Source organism: Zea mays, chromosome 3 (genome assembly GCF_902167145.1).
Source record: "Zea mays cultivar B73 chromosome 3, Zm-B73-REFERENCE-NAM-5.0, whole genome shotgun sequence".
Taxonomy (NCBI): Eukaryota; Viridiplantae; Streptophyta; class Magnoliopsida; order Poales; family Poaceae; genus Zea; species Zea mays.
The window spans coordinates 223,098,259-223,112,908 of NC_050098.1; the positions used below are offsets into that span (position 1 = coordinate 223,098,259).

At 48.1% G+C, this 14,650-nt stretch overlaps 2 protein-coding genes and 1 pseudogene across 2 annotated transcripts; 2 read left to right on the plus strand and 1 right to left on the minus strand.

The window, feature by feature from the left end:
- LOC100275253 (uncharacterized) lies at nucleotides 1-1,554 on the minus strand. The gene is made up of 2 exons (NM_001149387.1): nucleotides 634-1,554; nucleotides 1-520 (listed from the first exon to the last, which is right to left on the minus strand). The coding sequence occupies exons 1-2, from the start codon at nucleotides 1,445-1,447 to the stop codon at nucleotides 462-464; spliced, it is 873 nt and encodes a 290-aa protein (NP_001142859.1). The 5' UTR covers nucleotides 1,448-1,554; the 3' UTR covers nucleotides 1-461.
- Nucleotides 1,555-7,956: 6,402 nt separating this feature from the next.
- On the plus strand, nucleotides 7,957-9,881 carry LOC109945219 (L10-interacting MYB domain-containing protein-like; annotated as a pseudogene).
- Nucleotides 9,882-12,238: 2,357 nt separating this feature from the next.
- Nucleotides 12,239-13,892, plus strand: LOC123670539 (polygalacturonase). The gene is made up of 2 exons (NM_001398819.1): nucleotides 12,239-13,001; nucleotides 13,110-13,892. The coding sequence occupies exons 1-2, from the start codon at nucleotides 12,499-12,501 to the stop codon at nucleotides 13,114-13,116; spliced, it is 510 nt and encodes a 169-aa protein (NP_001385748.1). The 5' UTR covers nucleotides 12,239-12,498; the 3' UTR covers nucleotides 13,117-13,892.
- Nucleotides 13,893-14,650: the final 758 nt, after the last annotated feature.

Below are 14,650 nucleotides of genomic sequence, written 5' to 3' on the forward strand. Positions count from 1 at the left end.
TTGAGACAACGAACGAACATGTTGAAAGATTTGCATGAGGCTGACCACCTACCTAACAGCTACTACTAATTACAGGTCCTGTTGCAAGCCTCTTGTACAAAAAGCGTCGAACTGAAAAGATAGAAAAAAAACTGAACCCCCAAAAAAAAGGTGGTTAAAGGAGCCTAATAAAAGGAGCTCTCTTTCCCCACGCCTAAACCCACGAAAAAGAAGTCCTTCTCACACACACATAAACAATCCTAAAGACACTCCCCGCCCTCATTCAACCGACCGCTGCATGTTCTTGGCAAGCCATCCTTTATCAGTTCGTACTCGGGCAGTCGCGCCGGCAAGTTCCTCGTCTTTTCCTCGCGTCCTTGTCGAAATTCAGCGAGAAGCTTCGGCCGCCGCCGCCGCCGCAGGAGTCTCCGGAGCGTGGAATGGCGAGCGTGGCAGATGGCGCAACCCGGCGTCGACGCTGCTTACGGCCCTGGGTCACTCCGCGATCGCGCCAGCGACGTGTCGGCCTCCGAGACGGACGCTGCAAGAAACGCAAGTGGCGCGTGCGCGCGCGTCAGCTTGGGTTAATGGAGAGGCACGGGACGCGCGTCCTGGTCGGTGGCGTCGGCATTACGGCGCTGGCACGGTACGGACCTCGGTGGAGGGACTCCTTGCAGTGCGCGATGGCGCTGGCGATGCCGTCTTGCTTCTCGACGAGCGAGTCGTCGCGCCGGGCCGCCGCTGCGGCGGAGGCGGAGGCCGAGCGGCTCTTCCGTAGCCGGAGGTCAGTGGCCGCGCCGCGCCGGCGCTGCAGCCGGCTGGAGATCTTGCTCAGGTACCGGCGGATGACGTCGCCGGAGGGCGGCCTGGCCTTCCCCTCGTCCCGCGGGTCCTGGTCGGGCGAGCCGTACCCGTACCCGTACGCGGCGAAGAGCCTGGCCGAGCGCGCGCTGCCGGTGCTCCGGGAGAAGCTGGCGCGCCCGCCGTAGAGGGCGGCCTTGGCGGACCCGAAGCTGAGCGTCCGCAGCTGCAGCCTGCTCCCGAGGCGGCTGGCGCTGGCGCTGCTGCGGCGGCCGTCGCTCGGGCTCGGCTCGGACGCGCAGAACATGAGCGGCGGCGGCGGCGGCGGCGGCTCATCGTAGATACGGCTCCGCTGCAGCGAGACGACAAAGTCGAGGTCGCCGCGCTCGGTGGCGGCGGCGGTGGCGGTGGCGCAGGACGAGGCGTCCTCGGACTCGGAGCCCGACTCGGCCGCCTGGCTGCCCGCGCTGGACGCGGGCGCGGAGCAGCAGGTCAGGTCGAGGTCGAAGAACGGGCCCTCGTCCTCCTCCTCCTCGCCGTATCCGTACACGCCGGCGACGCAGCCGCTGCGAGGGGTGGCCGGCGCAGTCGCCGTCGAGGTGATCGTGGACACCCCGCGCCGCCGCCGGCGGAAGCGCCGCGCCGCGAGGAGGCGTAGGATCTGCATGGCCGCACGCCCGTGCGTGCGTGGGCGGTGGGTCCGTGGGTGGGAGTGGGAGGCACGGCCGCGCGAGCCCGCTTTGGGGCTTTGGCTGCGTTTGGGGTGGTGAATCTGGTGGAGGTGGACAGTGGACTCTGGTTGTGGCGGTGGTGGCGGTGGCTTTTTAAACAGGAGCGCCAAAGGCAGTGTGGATGGAGGTGTAGGTGTAGCCGGACGTGTGGCTTGCCAAAGGCTCTCCCCAGGTTTTTATTTTACTAGAACATGAGGCGCCCGTACGAGCGCCCTAGCGGGACAATGTAAAATTTCTAATGATATGACCAAGGCTTGTGTACATTCAGGGATTTTAAAATCCAATAGCAACAGATGTATACATAAGTGGTAGAGACCAGATAATAGTATTTTAAAATTAACCACACGTATAGTAAATCATAGCATAGATATATTTGAAGCAAAGAGGAAGCAAGCTGAACAGCATGAATTGACCGTTTTAGCAGTTTGCTTTCAAGAGAACAAGGAGGCAATCTTTTGGAAAATATGGTCCACTACAAGGAAACCATATGTCATATGTGCTCTGCTAGAAGAACCAAAAGCAAGAGCGAATCCTAATAGTTGTATACATAATATGCAAGGACAATATGCATACCAATATGGATGATGAAAGAAACCATCAAAACCAGGAATTCCTTGGAGCACATCCCAAATTAATTGTTAGCCCCCGAATTCAAGAGAACCATCCATGTGTACAATGGGAAGCGGGTGGAGGCTCACCAGATCGATAAAAGTAAGATCTAAGTACATACATTTACATAGAGGTAAATTGTTTGTCGTTTGTCTAGGGAACATACTTCCTCTGCTGGTTCATCCAAGTTAGTCTTCTTAACTCGCCTGCGAAATGTGAGCAGAGGACTAAGCATCTACACGACACCATAAGTCAAGCATCTACACAAACATGAAGAGACAAAATGCAAGTACAGCACAACAGAAAGTCAACTTCCAAGAACCGACATAATCAATAATAATATCAAATTAGTGAGGAGATAAACCTTATGCTTTGTAGCCTACTGAGCAAATGGTGCACATAACCTAGAATTAAGCTGATCAATCACATATAGTATCATTCATGGTCATTTATATGTGTCTCAATTTTAGCTTGGGTCTGTTACTATGCCTTCAGCATTCTTACAGATTGTTACAGATATCGAGCGAGATTTAATATTTCTCGTTTTTGGTAGTATACAGATTGTTATATGCGTCCGGCTCGGTGTTTCCCGTGTGTTTGGCGGACGTGGTACGACCATGGGACACATTGTTACATATATCGAGCGAGATTTAATATTTCTCGATTTTGGTAGTATACGAGATGGAAATTTCGACCCGAAAAACATATATCTCGGTTCCAAATTCAAAAATACAAAAGTCAAGCTTAGGTCAAAAAATGAAATTTCGATCCATACAAACAAAATTGTAAACCCTGTCCGGACCTGCGCACATACAAAAGTCGGCTTTACGATTTTCTGAAGCTCCGAATGACATGCTTCATCAACCTCGCTAAATTTTGTGAAGCTAAGTGAGTCCTAAACAGGGAGTTAAGAATCGAATCAGATTAGAATCGGACTCTATTGCTATTCATTTTTAACTAAAATTAAGAGTACTAACTCACTGTGAAAAAAATATTTAGATCGTGGTCGTTAGTATCGAGCATTGTTCTCCCACTGGTCACGGCCGTAGGGCATAAATGATGTGTTTAGTTGCGTGGACAAGCGCACAACCTGACCCATTTTAAACAGGCACATTATGTTCGGTTGTCTGGCCTATTTCAAACAGGCACGTCATGCTGGACCAGGCAACCAAACACATCCAAAGTGATTTTGGGTGCCGTGGAGAGTTAAACATCGCTGTCCGCTGTTACCATCAGTCAGTCAGCAGGCATGTCAACGTTACAGCCTCTTTTTTCCTCCCTTTGTCTCTTACTTATTACCAACCCGAATTCCTGAAGATGTCTATTGCTTACCGTTTGGCGATCTTTTATTCGTTTTCCCACGGCGGAATTCTGAAAGCACTAGCAACCAGGGACAGCTACCGTCAACTTCTAATATTACATTACAGTCGTATTTGTGAAGCACTCGTCCTGTATATTTTGATTGTCGTCCGTCCACCCACGATCCAAACTGATGGCACAGCACAGACATTGCTCCATTCACGCCAACCAGGGCCGTGCAGGAGGAAGTTCAAACGGTACAGTGGAAGAGGGCCCTCAATTTTTCAAGGGCCTCAAAATTTATATATGTATAGCCCATATAATATAAAAGTCAGGTTATGCAAAGTAAATAGATAATCTTCATCTTCTGCCAGCGGTTGCGATGTTTAAGCCTCTCGCCTCCAGCCTCCGCCGCCCGGCACCCTTCAGACCTGCACCCAGCACCCCATCCAATCCTATCCCTATTCGGCTCTTCCCTAATCATGGTGATATGACAGCAATAGTTGCTAGCCTGCTACCGAGTTAGTGAGTTGCATGCTCTGCTCTGGCTCTTGAAGACATTTCCTGCTTGTGTCCGGAATTCTAAATCCTAATCCTATGGCTGCCGCCTGCAAGTACCATATTGCTTACGTCTGGAATTGTAAATCTTGATCCCTGCTTGTCATCCGGAATTACAAAGCATCAAGGTAATTTTCCGAAAAAATCCTCTGTTAATATATCCTTTAATAATAATAATAATAGTTTAATTGCTCTTTTCATCTTTTGTGTGCATGTTTATTAATTTACTAGACGTCTAGTATTTCAATAACACAACAAAGACTTATTGATTTAGCAGAGCAGAGCTTTTCTAAATTAAAACTATTGAAGTCATATTTGTGTTTTACAATGACACAACAAAGACTTATTAATTTAGCCACGGAGAGTGGATTATTGGATAAGATTGAATATGAGCATATCATTGAAGAATTTATTTCAAGGAACAATAAGAGAATGAAGTTGTTCAAGTAAATTTCACACAATAAAGAGTTAAATAGGTATTTTTTTTTTCATAAACTCCATTTCTATGTACTACATTACAACATTTTAATACTTATAGTTCTGTTTTTAAATAATGTACTCCCTCCAGTTTCCTATTAGTTGTCGTTTAGGACAACGACACGGTCTCCAAAATATAACTTTGACCAATGTTTTTTTGTTAAAATACAAATAAACTCTTAATACATTTATACTTTTATAAAAGTACTTTTTATGATAAATTGGTGCATATAAATATTAGGTTCTAAAACTAAATAACAAAATAGTTATTTGTAGTCAAAATTTTATAAGTTTGACTCGAACCTTATCCAAAACGACAACTAATAAGAAACCGGTGGGAGTAGTAAGAAGAGTTTTCTATTCAATAGTTTTGCATAGGGTCTCATTTTCCCTCGGCACGGCCCTGACGCCAACACTGGCGAACACCATGGGGCCTGGCCCGGGAGACTGGGGGCCATGCCTGGAAAAGACACAAGCGAACACCACGGCGATCACACACAAGCCTGTGGAACGGCCATAAATTCGTAAAGTGACTGGAGGTGCATCCACTATCCAGCGAAATCGCCGGCGATGGGAGCTGCTGCGGTGCAGTGTGCAGCGCCGGAAAGCGCGGCCCAGCACTCGATGAATCAGTCCATGGCGCGAACTTTTTACAGCATCGGTTCGGTCCTGGCTGTGGCTCCCATCTTCCAGGCCTCCTCTCCAGGCTACCGGTCCAAGAAGTCTACAGTAGTAGTCACCGGTCAAAAAAACTGCAATTATTTGGATGGACCAGACCAGACCAGACCAGACCTGTCGTATCGTAGTAGTAGTAGTACGTACTTACTGCACAACGAACGCCTCCGGACTCCCGGGTCCAAGTCGGGACAGGAATGGGTTTCTGTCATTCTGCGCAACACTCCTGCATGCGCTGCACGCACCTGTTTTTTTTTAACTTTTTAAACACCCGCTTGCAGAGTTTTACTTAAGTACTAAGTACAGTACTACCTAATGGGCTAATGGTTAAGAAAGACGTGACGTGATGGATCATATTCATACGTGACTGAGGACTTGGTGGTGCGTCTGGTTTTGTTCGCTCCGCGTCACGTCAGGTCAGCTGGACCGAACCCGTCCTAGCCCACCCGGCCCTGTTTGTCTCTGTCTGGACAGAGGCCTAGAGGGTGGCACGGCCATGAACTTTTGGGCCTTTTGGGCTTCAGGGCACACAGCGGATCCGGCACCTCTAAGGCCGAGTCTAGCACATTGTACCTAAGCATGTACAAAGCACTATTTTACACTACAAATAATACTGTTTATATAGTGTAATTTTAAATAAGAGGTGAGATAGAAAACTAGACAGGAGAGCTGCTAAATATAGCCTAAAACATAGCAGACTTTCCGAACGTAGAAGCCGCTGGGTCCTCCATCGTGCATCCAATAGCCAGTGCAGCCCAATATTTAAAAATCAATATGTGGAAGGTGATTCTAAAGTTAACTTAACGAAGGCAGTTCCGGTTGGCACATGAGCAATGGAACACCAATTGTCAGAGTATGCGGGTTGAAAGACACTTCCTAAATTTCGATAGGTTTTATAAGACTCACAAATATTAGTTATTATATTTAATTCTATGTTTAATTTTGTTTAGCAGATTTACCGCGTCTAAACATCCTACAAAATCAATAATATGACGATAAGATATTCTTCTAGAAATGATTTCCAAACTGCACCTCTCTCTCGTGCACTGCCTCCACCGTCGCTGGCTTTGGTGTTGGCTGCGGAATCTGCTGCTACTAATGAAGATCTAGATGACGCCTGGAATCGAATTTACGATCCGAAATTGATATTTCTTCAGTTGAGGGGCCAAGATGACTGAATTTTACTCTCTAGACTCCGTGACCTGTGAGACGATTCATACCGTTAGCTGTTGGGACTGGGTACTGGGCAGGGCCAGTCAGGGTTACTGTCTCCAGCAATGTCCTCTAAATTTCATCTTCTAAAGGAATATTCTCTGTCCTTTACAGTACACTCTAAAAGATTGCGTCCTCTATATTTTCAATGTCTCCAGCAATGTTCTCTAAATTTCGTCCTCTCTATATATTTCTTTTCCCAACCAGAAAAACAAAATAAAATCCAACATATTTTTTCCTTCATTAATTGTGTCGTGATTGGTTGGGAAGTGGCGTTGTACATTGACGGGACGCAGCACAGACGAAAACTTTATCTTATAGCATGGCAGGAAGCAACCAGCGAGCCAAACAACGATCAAGCGGGGGCACAGGAGAGGATAGAGAAAGCGCCACATTTGGCGGATGAACGATAGACTCTATATTTTACAGGAGGTTGTATGGGACGTTGTTGGGGAGAAAAAGTAAAGCAAGGTCCACTAAATTAAAGGTACCGAACGGTTTACCGTCCCTTGTTGGAGGTAGTCTTAAGGGCTTCCTGTCCTTGCTTGCTGTTTCAGGATACTGTTGCTTCTCCGTAAGCAGCAGCGGTACCAAACTATATACCAACGCTGAAGGCCTCGCTCACATCGTAAAAAAAAGTGGTCGGCAGGATCGCTTGTCAGTTTTCAGTCTACCGCTCGACAAGATCATGTCCAGACGTGACGCGTGGGCACCAAGTTTTCATCAGATCTCCACTCGGTTTTTGTGCTGGTTTGTCTGTTGTCTCCGCCGTGCAACGACAGGGCCAAGGTGTACGTAACTGCGGACATGTAGCGCGCGGTGCCCCCATGCGATGCGCCATTTTCCCTCGAATGATGCAGCAGCTTGTATTGCCCCTGTTTGGTTGAGATTCTGGGCGGATTTTGGCCGCCAGAAGCAGAAGCCGCGGCCAAACGCCTAGCTTATAGGCCAGCTTTTGACGGCCGCGGTTCCCACAGAAGCCGCTCGCGTACAGGAAATCGAAAAGCCGCCCGACCCACACGTACTCCTCTGGAAGCCGGGGTATTCACGATAGGGTTTCCACCGTGCCCGCGCCTCAGAGCTCTCTCCCCTCGCAACGACCGCCGCCGCCTCCTCCGCCGCATCGGGTCGGGGGCCTCGACCACACTCCCCTCTGCTCATCCGCCGCATTCCTCGTCGTCTTCTCAGGTACGCGGTTCATTTCCTCCATTCCGTTCCGTATCCGCTCGTCGTCCTCCCCCGGCTGCCTCGTTTCGAAAAGGTGCCTGACCGTTGACGTCGCCATGGTTTTGCCCGCGCCGCCGCAACTCCGTCGGCAAGGTTGGACTCCTCCGTATCGCAACTCGTCGTCAAGGTTCCACTCCTCTCGTATCCCAACTCCTCGTCTTCACAGGTACATTCGTAACTTCCATTTCTACCCTATCTCCTCCCCCATGTGCTGTTACGGATCCGGTCCTCCCCCATGTACTGATTAGGGTTTAGGTTGCATCCACGTCCGTCGTCAATACTTCCCCCTGTAATCAAGACAATTTCACCACTGCTTACTAACGATTATCGTGTTACATTTGATGTTCAGATTTCGGTGACTGAGCGGTTTTCCCCTGTTGTATCCGAAGCTCCACTCCTACGAAGGTGATGTTCACATCATTTTCTTTGTCCCTTTTACTGCTTTAATTGGTGTGTATATATTCGAAGATCGAGTTGCAAATATGTTCACGTTTTTGGGTAATCCATTGCCAGTGTGTTAGTACTTTTTATTAGTACACACTTTCCTAGTTAATTTTGGTACTTCTACCCTAGTTTGTTAGCAGCTGCGACACTGGACATGTCACTACGCCAAATTTTTGTAGATACTCCCCATGTCTGGTATACTAACGACCTAATAAATCCACATCAGATGGATTCAGCAGACTCCATAGCCGACAAGGCAATTGGAAGGATGCAAGAGATTGCGGACAATATTTTTTCCGTAGCAAGGGAAACAATCCGTCCTAGACGCGGGTTGACCTCATTTGACGCTAGCGAGGGAAATAATCTGTCCTAGATGCGGGTTGACCTCATTTGACGCTACTAAACTTCGTGTAGCATTGGAGGACATAGCTTGCATGCTGGAGCAAGACTCTCTGGTGTTGCAAGAGAATTTGGACAACGTCAACAACGTAAACAACCCGGGTGACAGCAGCTACGAACCATCAGCATTGTCCGCACCACCCCCAGCTGACGACTACCTTAGTCCAGACTGGGACTTTGCGGAACACTTCGAAAACTTCTGGGGTCTTGAATATGACTCCGACCAGATGCCTTCGTTTAGTGACAATGACGTTTAAGTTAGAACATGGTGAACCTTGGAGTCAGATGTTAGGGTAACAGGGATAGATCAGCCTTTTGCTTAATGCACAGTTGTAAAGTGTTCCCTGTGCTTTTATGTCCACCAGCACTTGAATTCCTTAAGTCTATATATGTAATTATGGCAAACCGAATGTGACTTCTTATGGTACTACCTTATGTTATTATGGTCCCTTACCTGTTCAATTTGTTTTCTTAGTAAGTGCACTTCAATACGTATTTTCAATCGCGTACACTTGTTTTGCACTAGATGGACAAGTCTGGCAAAGTGATTGCAAAGTGGGATAGTAGAGCAACAAAAATTTACACAGAAATTTGTGTAGAAGAGGTCAATGCACGGAACATGCCACAACATTTTCTAAATGCCGAAGGGTATGCTAACCTCATAAGGAAGTTTAAGGAACGCACTGGTCGCACTTACACCAGGGATCAAATGAAGAATAGGTGGGACTCCTTAAAGCGAATGTTCACCCACTGGAAAACTCTTAATGAAAGGGCTACAGGTCTTGGTCGAGACCCTCATACTGGTTCAATTAGTGCTCCAGATGAGTGGTGGGCTAAGCAAAATTAAGTAAGTAGACTTTATTTTTTATTTTTTAGATTAACAATAGTAATGGCCAGCTGAAAGTAGGAAATACCATGTTGCTGCAGGCAATGCCAGAGTGTATTATGTTCAAAATAGCCCCCCTTGAGAATGAGGACGAGCTAAAGGTTATGTTTGGACCCATTGTCTGCACAAATGAAACAACCCTTGTTCCTGGCGTCGAGGATGCAAATTCATCATCTGATGATCATGTCGAAGCCAATTTAGGTGGGGGTGAAAACAGCACACCTGACCCTTGCTCCAATGCCACTGGGAAGCGTAAGGTGCGGCATGATTCTCCTAAATCTAAGAAGAAAAAAGATACGAGGGAAGAATACATGAAACGCCTAGTGGAGGCTTTTGAGTCACGTTCCATGACCACTAACAAGTCCATCACCTCTGCTGAGACCGACCCTGTTCGTGTTGAGGTTGCTGCTCAGTTGCAACAAGTGATCGAAGATGGTTCACCGGAAGGCAGCGACTTACATTTCTTTGCCACTCATTTGTTGATGCAGAAAAAGTATAGAGATGTTTTTGCAACACTGAAGACCAAAGAAGGAAGGAACGCTTGGCTGCGCCGTGCTTTCGAGATGAATGTTAAGTCCAGTTAGATGGTGGTCGTCCGACAACAGAGCCTGGTGGTCCGAAATATGTTGCAGTTCATGTTATAGTGTAAAACTGTCGTCACTATTATGAGTCTTGTCGTGGTGCAGTCGTGTTACAAAATAAACATGTCGTCACTATTTCTTTTCCGCATCGCACAATTTTCCAATTATTCGAGTTGAACATGTATTTCAATAATCAGAGTTGTATGTTTGTGGACAATGTGAATCTGTGAACTTTGTTTGAGGTATGATACATGAATATGTGTCTTATATATTGTGCTTATTCAAGACATGTGGCTGTTGTTTGTGTGCATGCAGATGTGTGAACCTGATGCACACACATATGATGATGACAGGGATGGACAATTGCTTGTTGCTCTATATGATGTAGACATTTGGGGGAGGTCGTGCAGTGGGGTTTCAAGAAGAACAATGGTTGAAACAGGTATTCAATGGGTTGAGCGAACTTTGGAGAATAGTAACGACTGCTTTGACATGTTTCGCATGCGGCGTACTGCTTTTAGACGATTGCATGATACGTTGGTGCAAAGTTATGGTCTGGTTCCAAGCCATGGTGTCAGTACAACAGAAGCTCTAGGTATTTTCTTGTGGGTATGTGGGGGTCCACAATCATTTAGGCAGATAAGGAATAAGTTTGGTCACTCCTTGGAAACTATTAGTCGCAAGTATAGTGAAGTCCTTAATGCACTATATAAGATGTCATCTGACGTAATCAAGCCCAAAGACCCAAATTTCATAGAGATTCATCCTCGTTTGCGAGAGAGTAGATTTTGGCCCCACTTCAATGATTGCATAGGAGCAATTAATGGTAGTCACTTTCCAGCGTCTGTCCCGGCCTCGGAGCAAGCCAAATATATTGGTCGACACGGTTATGCATCGCAGAATGTAATGGCCGTTTGTGACTTCGATATGAGGTTCACATTTGTTGTCACAGGTTGGCCAGGTTCAGTACATGACACTAGAGTATTACAAGATACTTTGATAACTCATGCGGACAGGTTCCCCCATCCACCGGAAGGTATATAAGTATGTTGTACTTTTGTATCATATGATATTAATATATGTCTTAAGTATTTAACTTTATATTTTCTGTTTGTGCAGGTAAATACTATCTTGTGGATTCAGGTTATCCAAATAGAAAGGGGTACCTTGCACCTTATAAGGGTCAGAAGTACCACATTTCAGAATGGCAAAATGCGAGGCAACCTATTGGGAGCAAAGAAGTATTCAACTTTGCACACTCTTCGCTACGCAATGTTATAGAGCGATCTTTTGGGGTGCTTAAAATGAAGTGGATAATTCTCCTAAGTTTCCCTTCTTTTTCGCTTAAGAAACAATCGAAGATAATTATTGCTTGTATGACATTGCATAACTTCATTAGAGACAGTGCTCTACACGATAGAGACTTTGATCAACTAGGACCTAATAGTCTTGGTCATGATGTACATGTAGGTGAGAGTAGTAGTAGCACATCTGATGAGTTAGACATGAGTGCATTTCGAGATGGAATTGCTAATGCATTAGTGTCGTAGTTAAATATGTGAATGTAGCGTTAGTTATGTTTTGTAATGAACTCTACTAATTATTATGTAATGACCTTTTGTTGGTTTGGTGTTCATGTGTATCGTTTGTTGAAACAAAATCTGCAATCTAAGAATCTGTGTATCCAAACACCTAGATTCTAACGAACAGCTTTTCTGCACAGCTGGCGAACCAAACACCTAAATTCTAACCACCAGCTTTTCCCAACAGCCAGCTTTTTCCCACAACCAGCTTTTCAGAAAAGCTATTCAGAAAAAAGCCGAACCAAACACGTCCATTGTATCCGTCAGGGAGGGGGTCAATAAGCTCAGGCGTTATGGTGTACCTCTCATGGAAAGGAACTCCGCCGCTTAAGCAACAATCTGCTGACGAGCTCGTCGTTGTTGCCGAGATCGCGAGCGTTGTGCGATCGCTATCACCGAACTGCATGTTACAAGCATGATACATCGGGCCTGTTTGGTTCAGCTTTTTTCTGACCAGCTTTTCTGAAAATCTGGCTGTGGGGAGAATCTGGCTGTAGGAAGAATCTGAGTATCATTACGATTACGTGTGGAGGAAGATAAAGTTATTTATAAGGCTCAGGATCTAGAAAGTGACGGATTCCTACTATTACAACGTCTCAACTGATTATGTGTTTATGTTGATTTTAGATGATTTTTGCCCCAACGAATTTTATAGAAGCTGGCTGAAAAGCTGAGCGTTTGGCAGTCCACAGCAGCTTTTGGTGGCCAGAAGCTGCCAGAAGCCGAAACAAACAGGCCATCGTGTCACGTGCCGCCGCTGTTGCTAGCTAGTAGTCGGCCGCGGCCAGTGGGTAGAGCGTCTGCAATTTTGGACTTGGTTTCTGCAATCTCGCCACAAATCTTGCAATAAGCCCCTTGCAATCGATCGCACGCACGGACGCACCCCGTCCCCGTACTCTCTCAATCACACTATGAAGGTCGCCTCGATCGGCTCTATAAATCAAGGACGACGACGGAAAGTACTCGCCAGTCAGTAGCATGTGTAGACGTGTAGTGTAGTAGGACTGCAACAAGAACGTCGACGTGTTTGATGCATCATGGCTCCCTTCTTCGACGCTTATTATTCTTCCCTAGTGCCGCTACTCTTTTCCTGCGTGCTGTCGTCAGGTGCAGGTGCAGCTGAAGCGGCGGCGGCGGCGGCGTACAAGTACAACGTCGCCGGTTTCGGAGCGAGGCCCGACGGCCGGACGGACTCGGCCGGCGCGTTCGCCAGTGCCTGGCCCGCCGCCTGCCGGTCGCAGGAGCCGGCGACCGTGTACGTGCCGAGCGGGCGCTTCCTGCTCAGCCGTGCGGCCTTCACCGGGCCGTGCTCGAGCAGGGTGATGACGCTTCGGGTCGATGACACGCTTGTTGCGCCGTCAGGCTACACCAGCCGTGGCGGCAGCAGCAGCCAGCAGGGACGACGGCGCCTGGATCGTGTTCGACCGCGTCGACGGCCTCACTGTGTGGGGCGGCACCGTCGACGGCCGCGGCGAGGCGCTGTGGCCTGTGGGCGTGCAAGCAGGCTGCTGAGCACGGCGGCTGCCCCAGCGGAGCAACAGTGAGTTGTTGGAGTTGCCATAGCACGTCACGTGGCACTGCACCGCAAACTGTAGCACCATATGTTGTTGTTTACATGACACCTCTTGACTTGGCCGTGCGTCGGCAGTCGCTGAAGGTGCTGAACTCGAGGGACGTGGTGATCAGCGGCCTGACCTCGGTCGAGAGCGAGCTGTACCACGTCGTGGTCGAGGGCTGCGAAGGCGTCACGGTGCAGGACGTGCAGATCGTCGCGCCGGGGAGCAGCCCCAACACGGACGGGATCCACGTGCAGGCCTCGTCCCAGGTCACGGTCACCCGGACCAGCATCCGGACCGGGGACGACGACTGCGTCTCCGTTGGCACCGGCACCACCAACCTGCGCGTGGAGCACGTCAGCTGCGGCCCGGGCCATGGCATAAGGTGCCTACTAGCTAGTGGGCTGATGATGAGCACACTCTTCGCGCACGCACTGACTGCACGCCCCCTCTTGTCGTCGTCGCGACTCACTTGTGCTGTGCCGCTGTGCGTGATGCTTCGGGTCGGGTGGCGTCCAGCATAGGGATGGAGCCTGGGGAAGGAGAGAGAGGAGAGTGGCGTGGAGAACGTGACGGTGACGGGGGCCGCCTTCGTCGCCACCGACAACGGGCTGCGCCTGCGGATCAAGACGTGGGCGCGGGCCAGGGTGGACGGCGCGTACGTGCGCGGCGTCGTCTTCGAGCACGCGCTCATGCACGACGTGCGCAACCCGATCATCATCGACTAGAGCTACTGCCCCAACCACGGCGGCGCGGCCTGCCAGCCTCCATCATGTTGGTACTAGTTAATTGCTCGTGCGTTGCAACGGAAACATATAATATCATGATAACTTATGTATAAATGTGCACTATATTGTTATGAGAAAATATTTCGTAACTCGTTTGTGATCCTAGCCATGCATAAATTTTGTTATTTTTATCTAACTATTTCACCACTACATAGTGCAATGTTGTGCGTTGCAACGATATACAAATTATTCGATAAGATGTTGGTGCAAAACAGATACATGAAAACAAACAAGATAATCATCGACCTCAATATCTAAACAATTCTTTGGCAATAACTAATCTCCACTACTATAAAGCATCATCTACCAAAACCTACATAGTTGTCTATTGCATCCCTATCTACAATTCCATAATTACATAGTCCATTTGTTTCCTCCCACGTACAACCAACAATAATATAATCAAACTTCCTTTCACAATCTCTATGCCAGCACCATTAACCTAGTGGTTTTCTCTGATATCACAAACTACAAAGGAAGGTTGGACCATTAACTGTCGGTGTTTTGGGTCCGACCGCACACCCGGGGTTGCCCCTCAAGGTGTTTTAGGAGTAGGACGGTGTCACCGACTGTAGCTAAATGGTTCGTGCCGGATGCACGAGGAACAATGGACAGTGTTTACAGGTTCGGGCCGCTTTGAGATGCGTAACACCCTACGTCCTGGCGAGTATGCTTTATGTAATGGGTTACAAGGGAGCTCTCTAAAGCTAGAACGTAGAGAGTTGGGGTGGATGGCTGAGTAGTGGGATCGATCGTTCTGAAGGGGTGCCCCTAGGCCTTATATATTCGACCGTGAGGCAATACATGCGGATGAGATAACAAACTGCACCTAAGAGATAGTGAAC

Coding starts and splice junctions, on each gene's coding strand:
- LOC123670539 (NM_001398819.1), top strand. CDS start 12,499: ATGGCTCCCTTCTTCGACGCTTATTATTCTTCCCTAGTGCCGCTACTC.
- LOC100275253 (NM_001149387.1), bottom strand. CDS start 1,447: ATGCAGATCCTACGCCTCCTCGCGGCGCGGCGCTTCCGCCGGCGGCGG. Junction 521..633: donor CAAGGAGTCCCTCCACCGAG/GTCCGTACCGTG, acceptor CGTTTCTTGCAG/CGTCCGTCTCGGAGGCCGAC.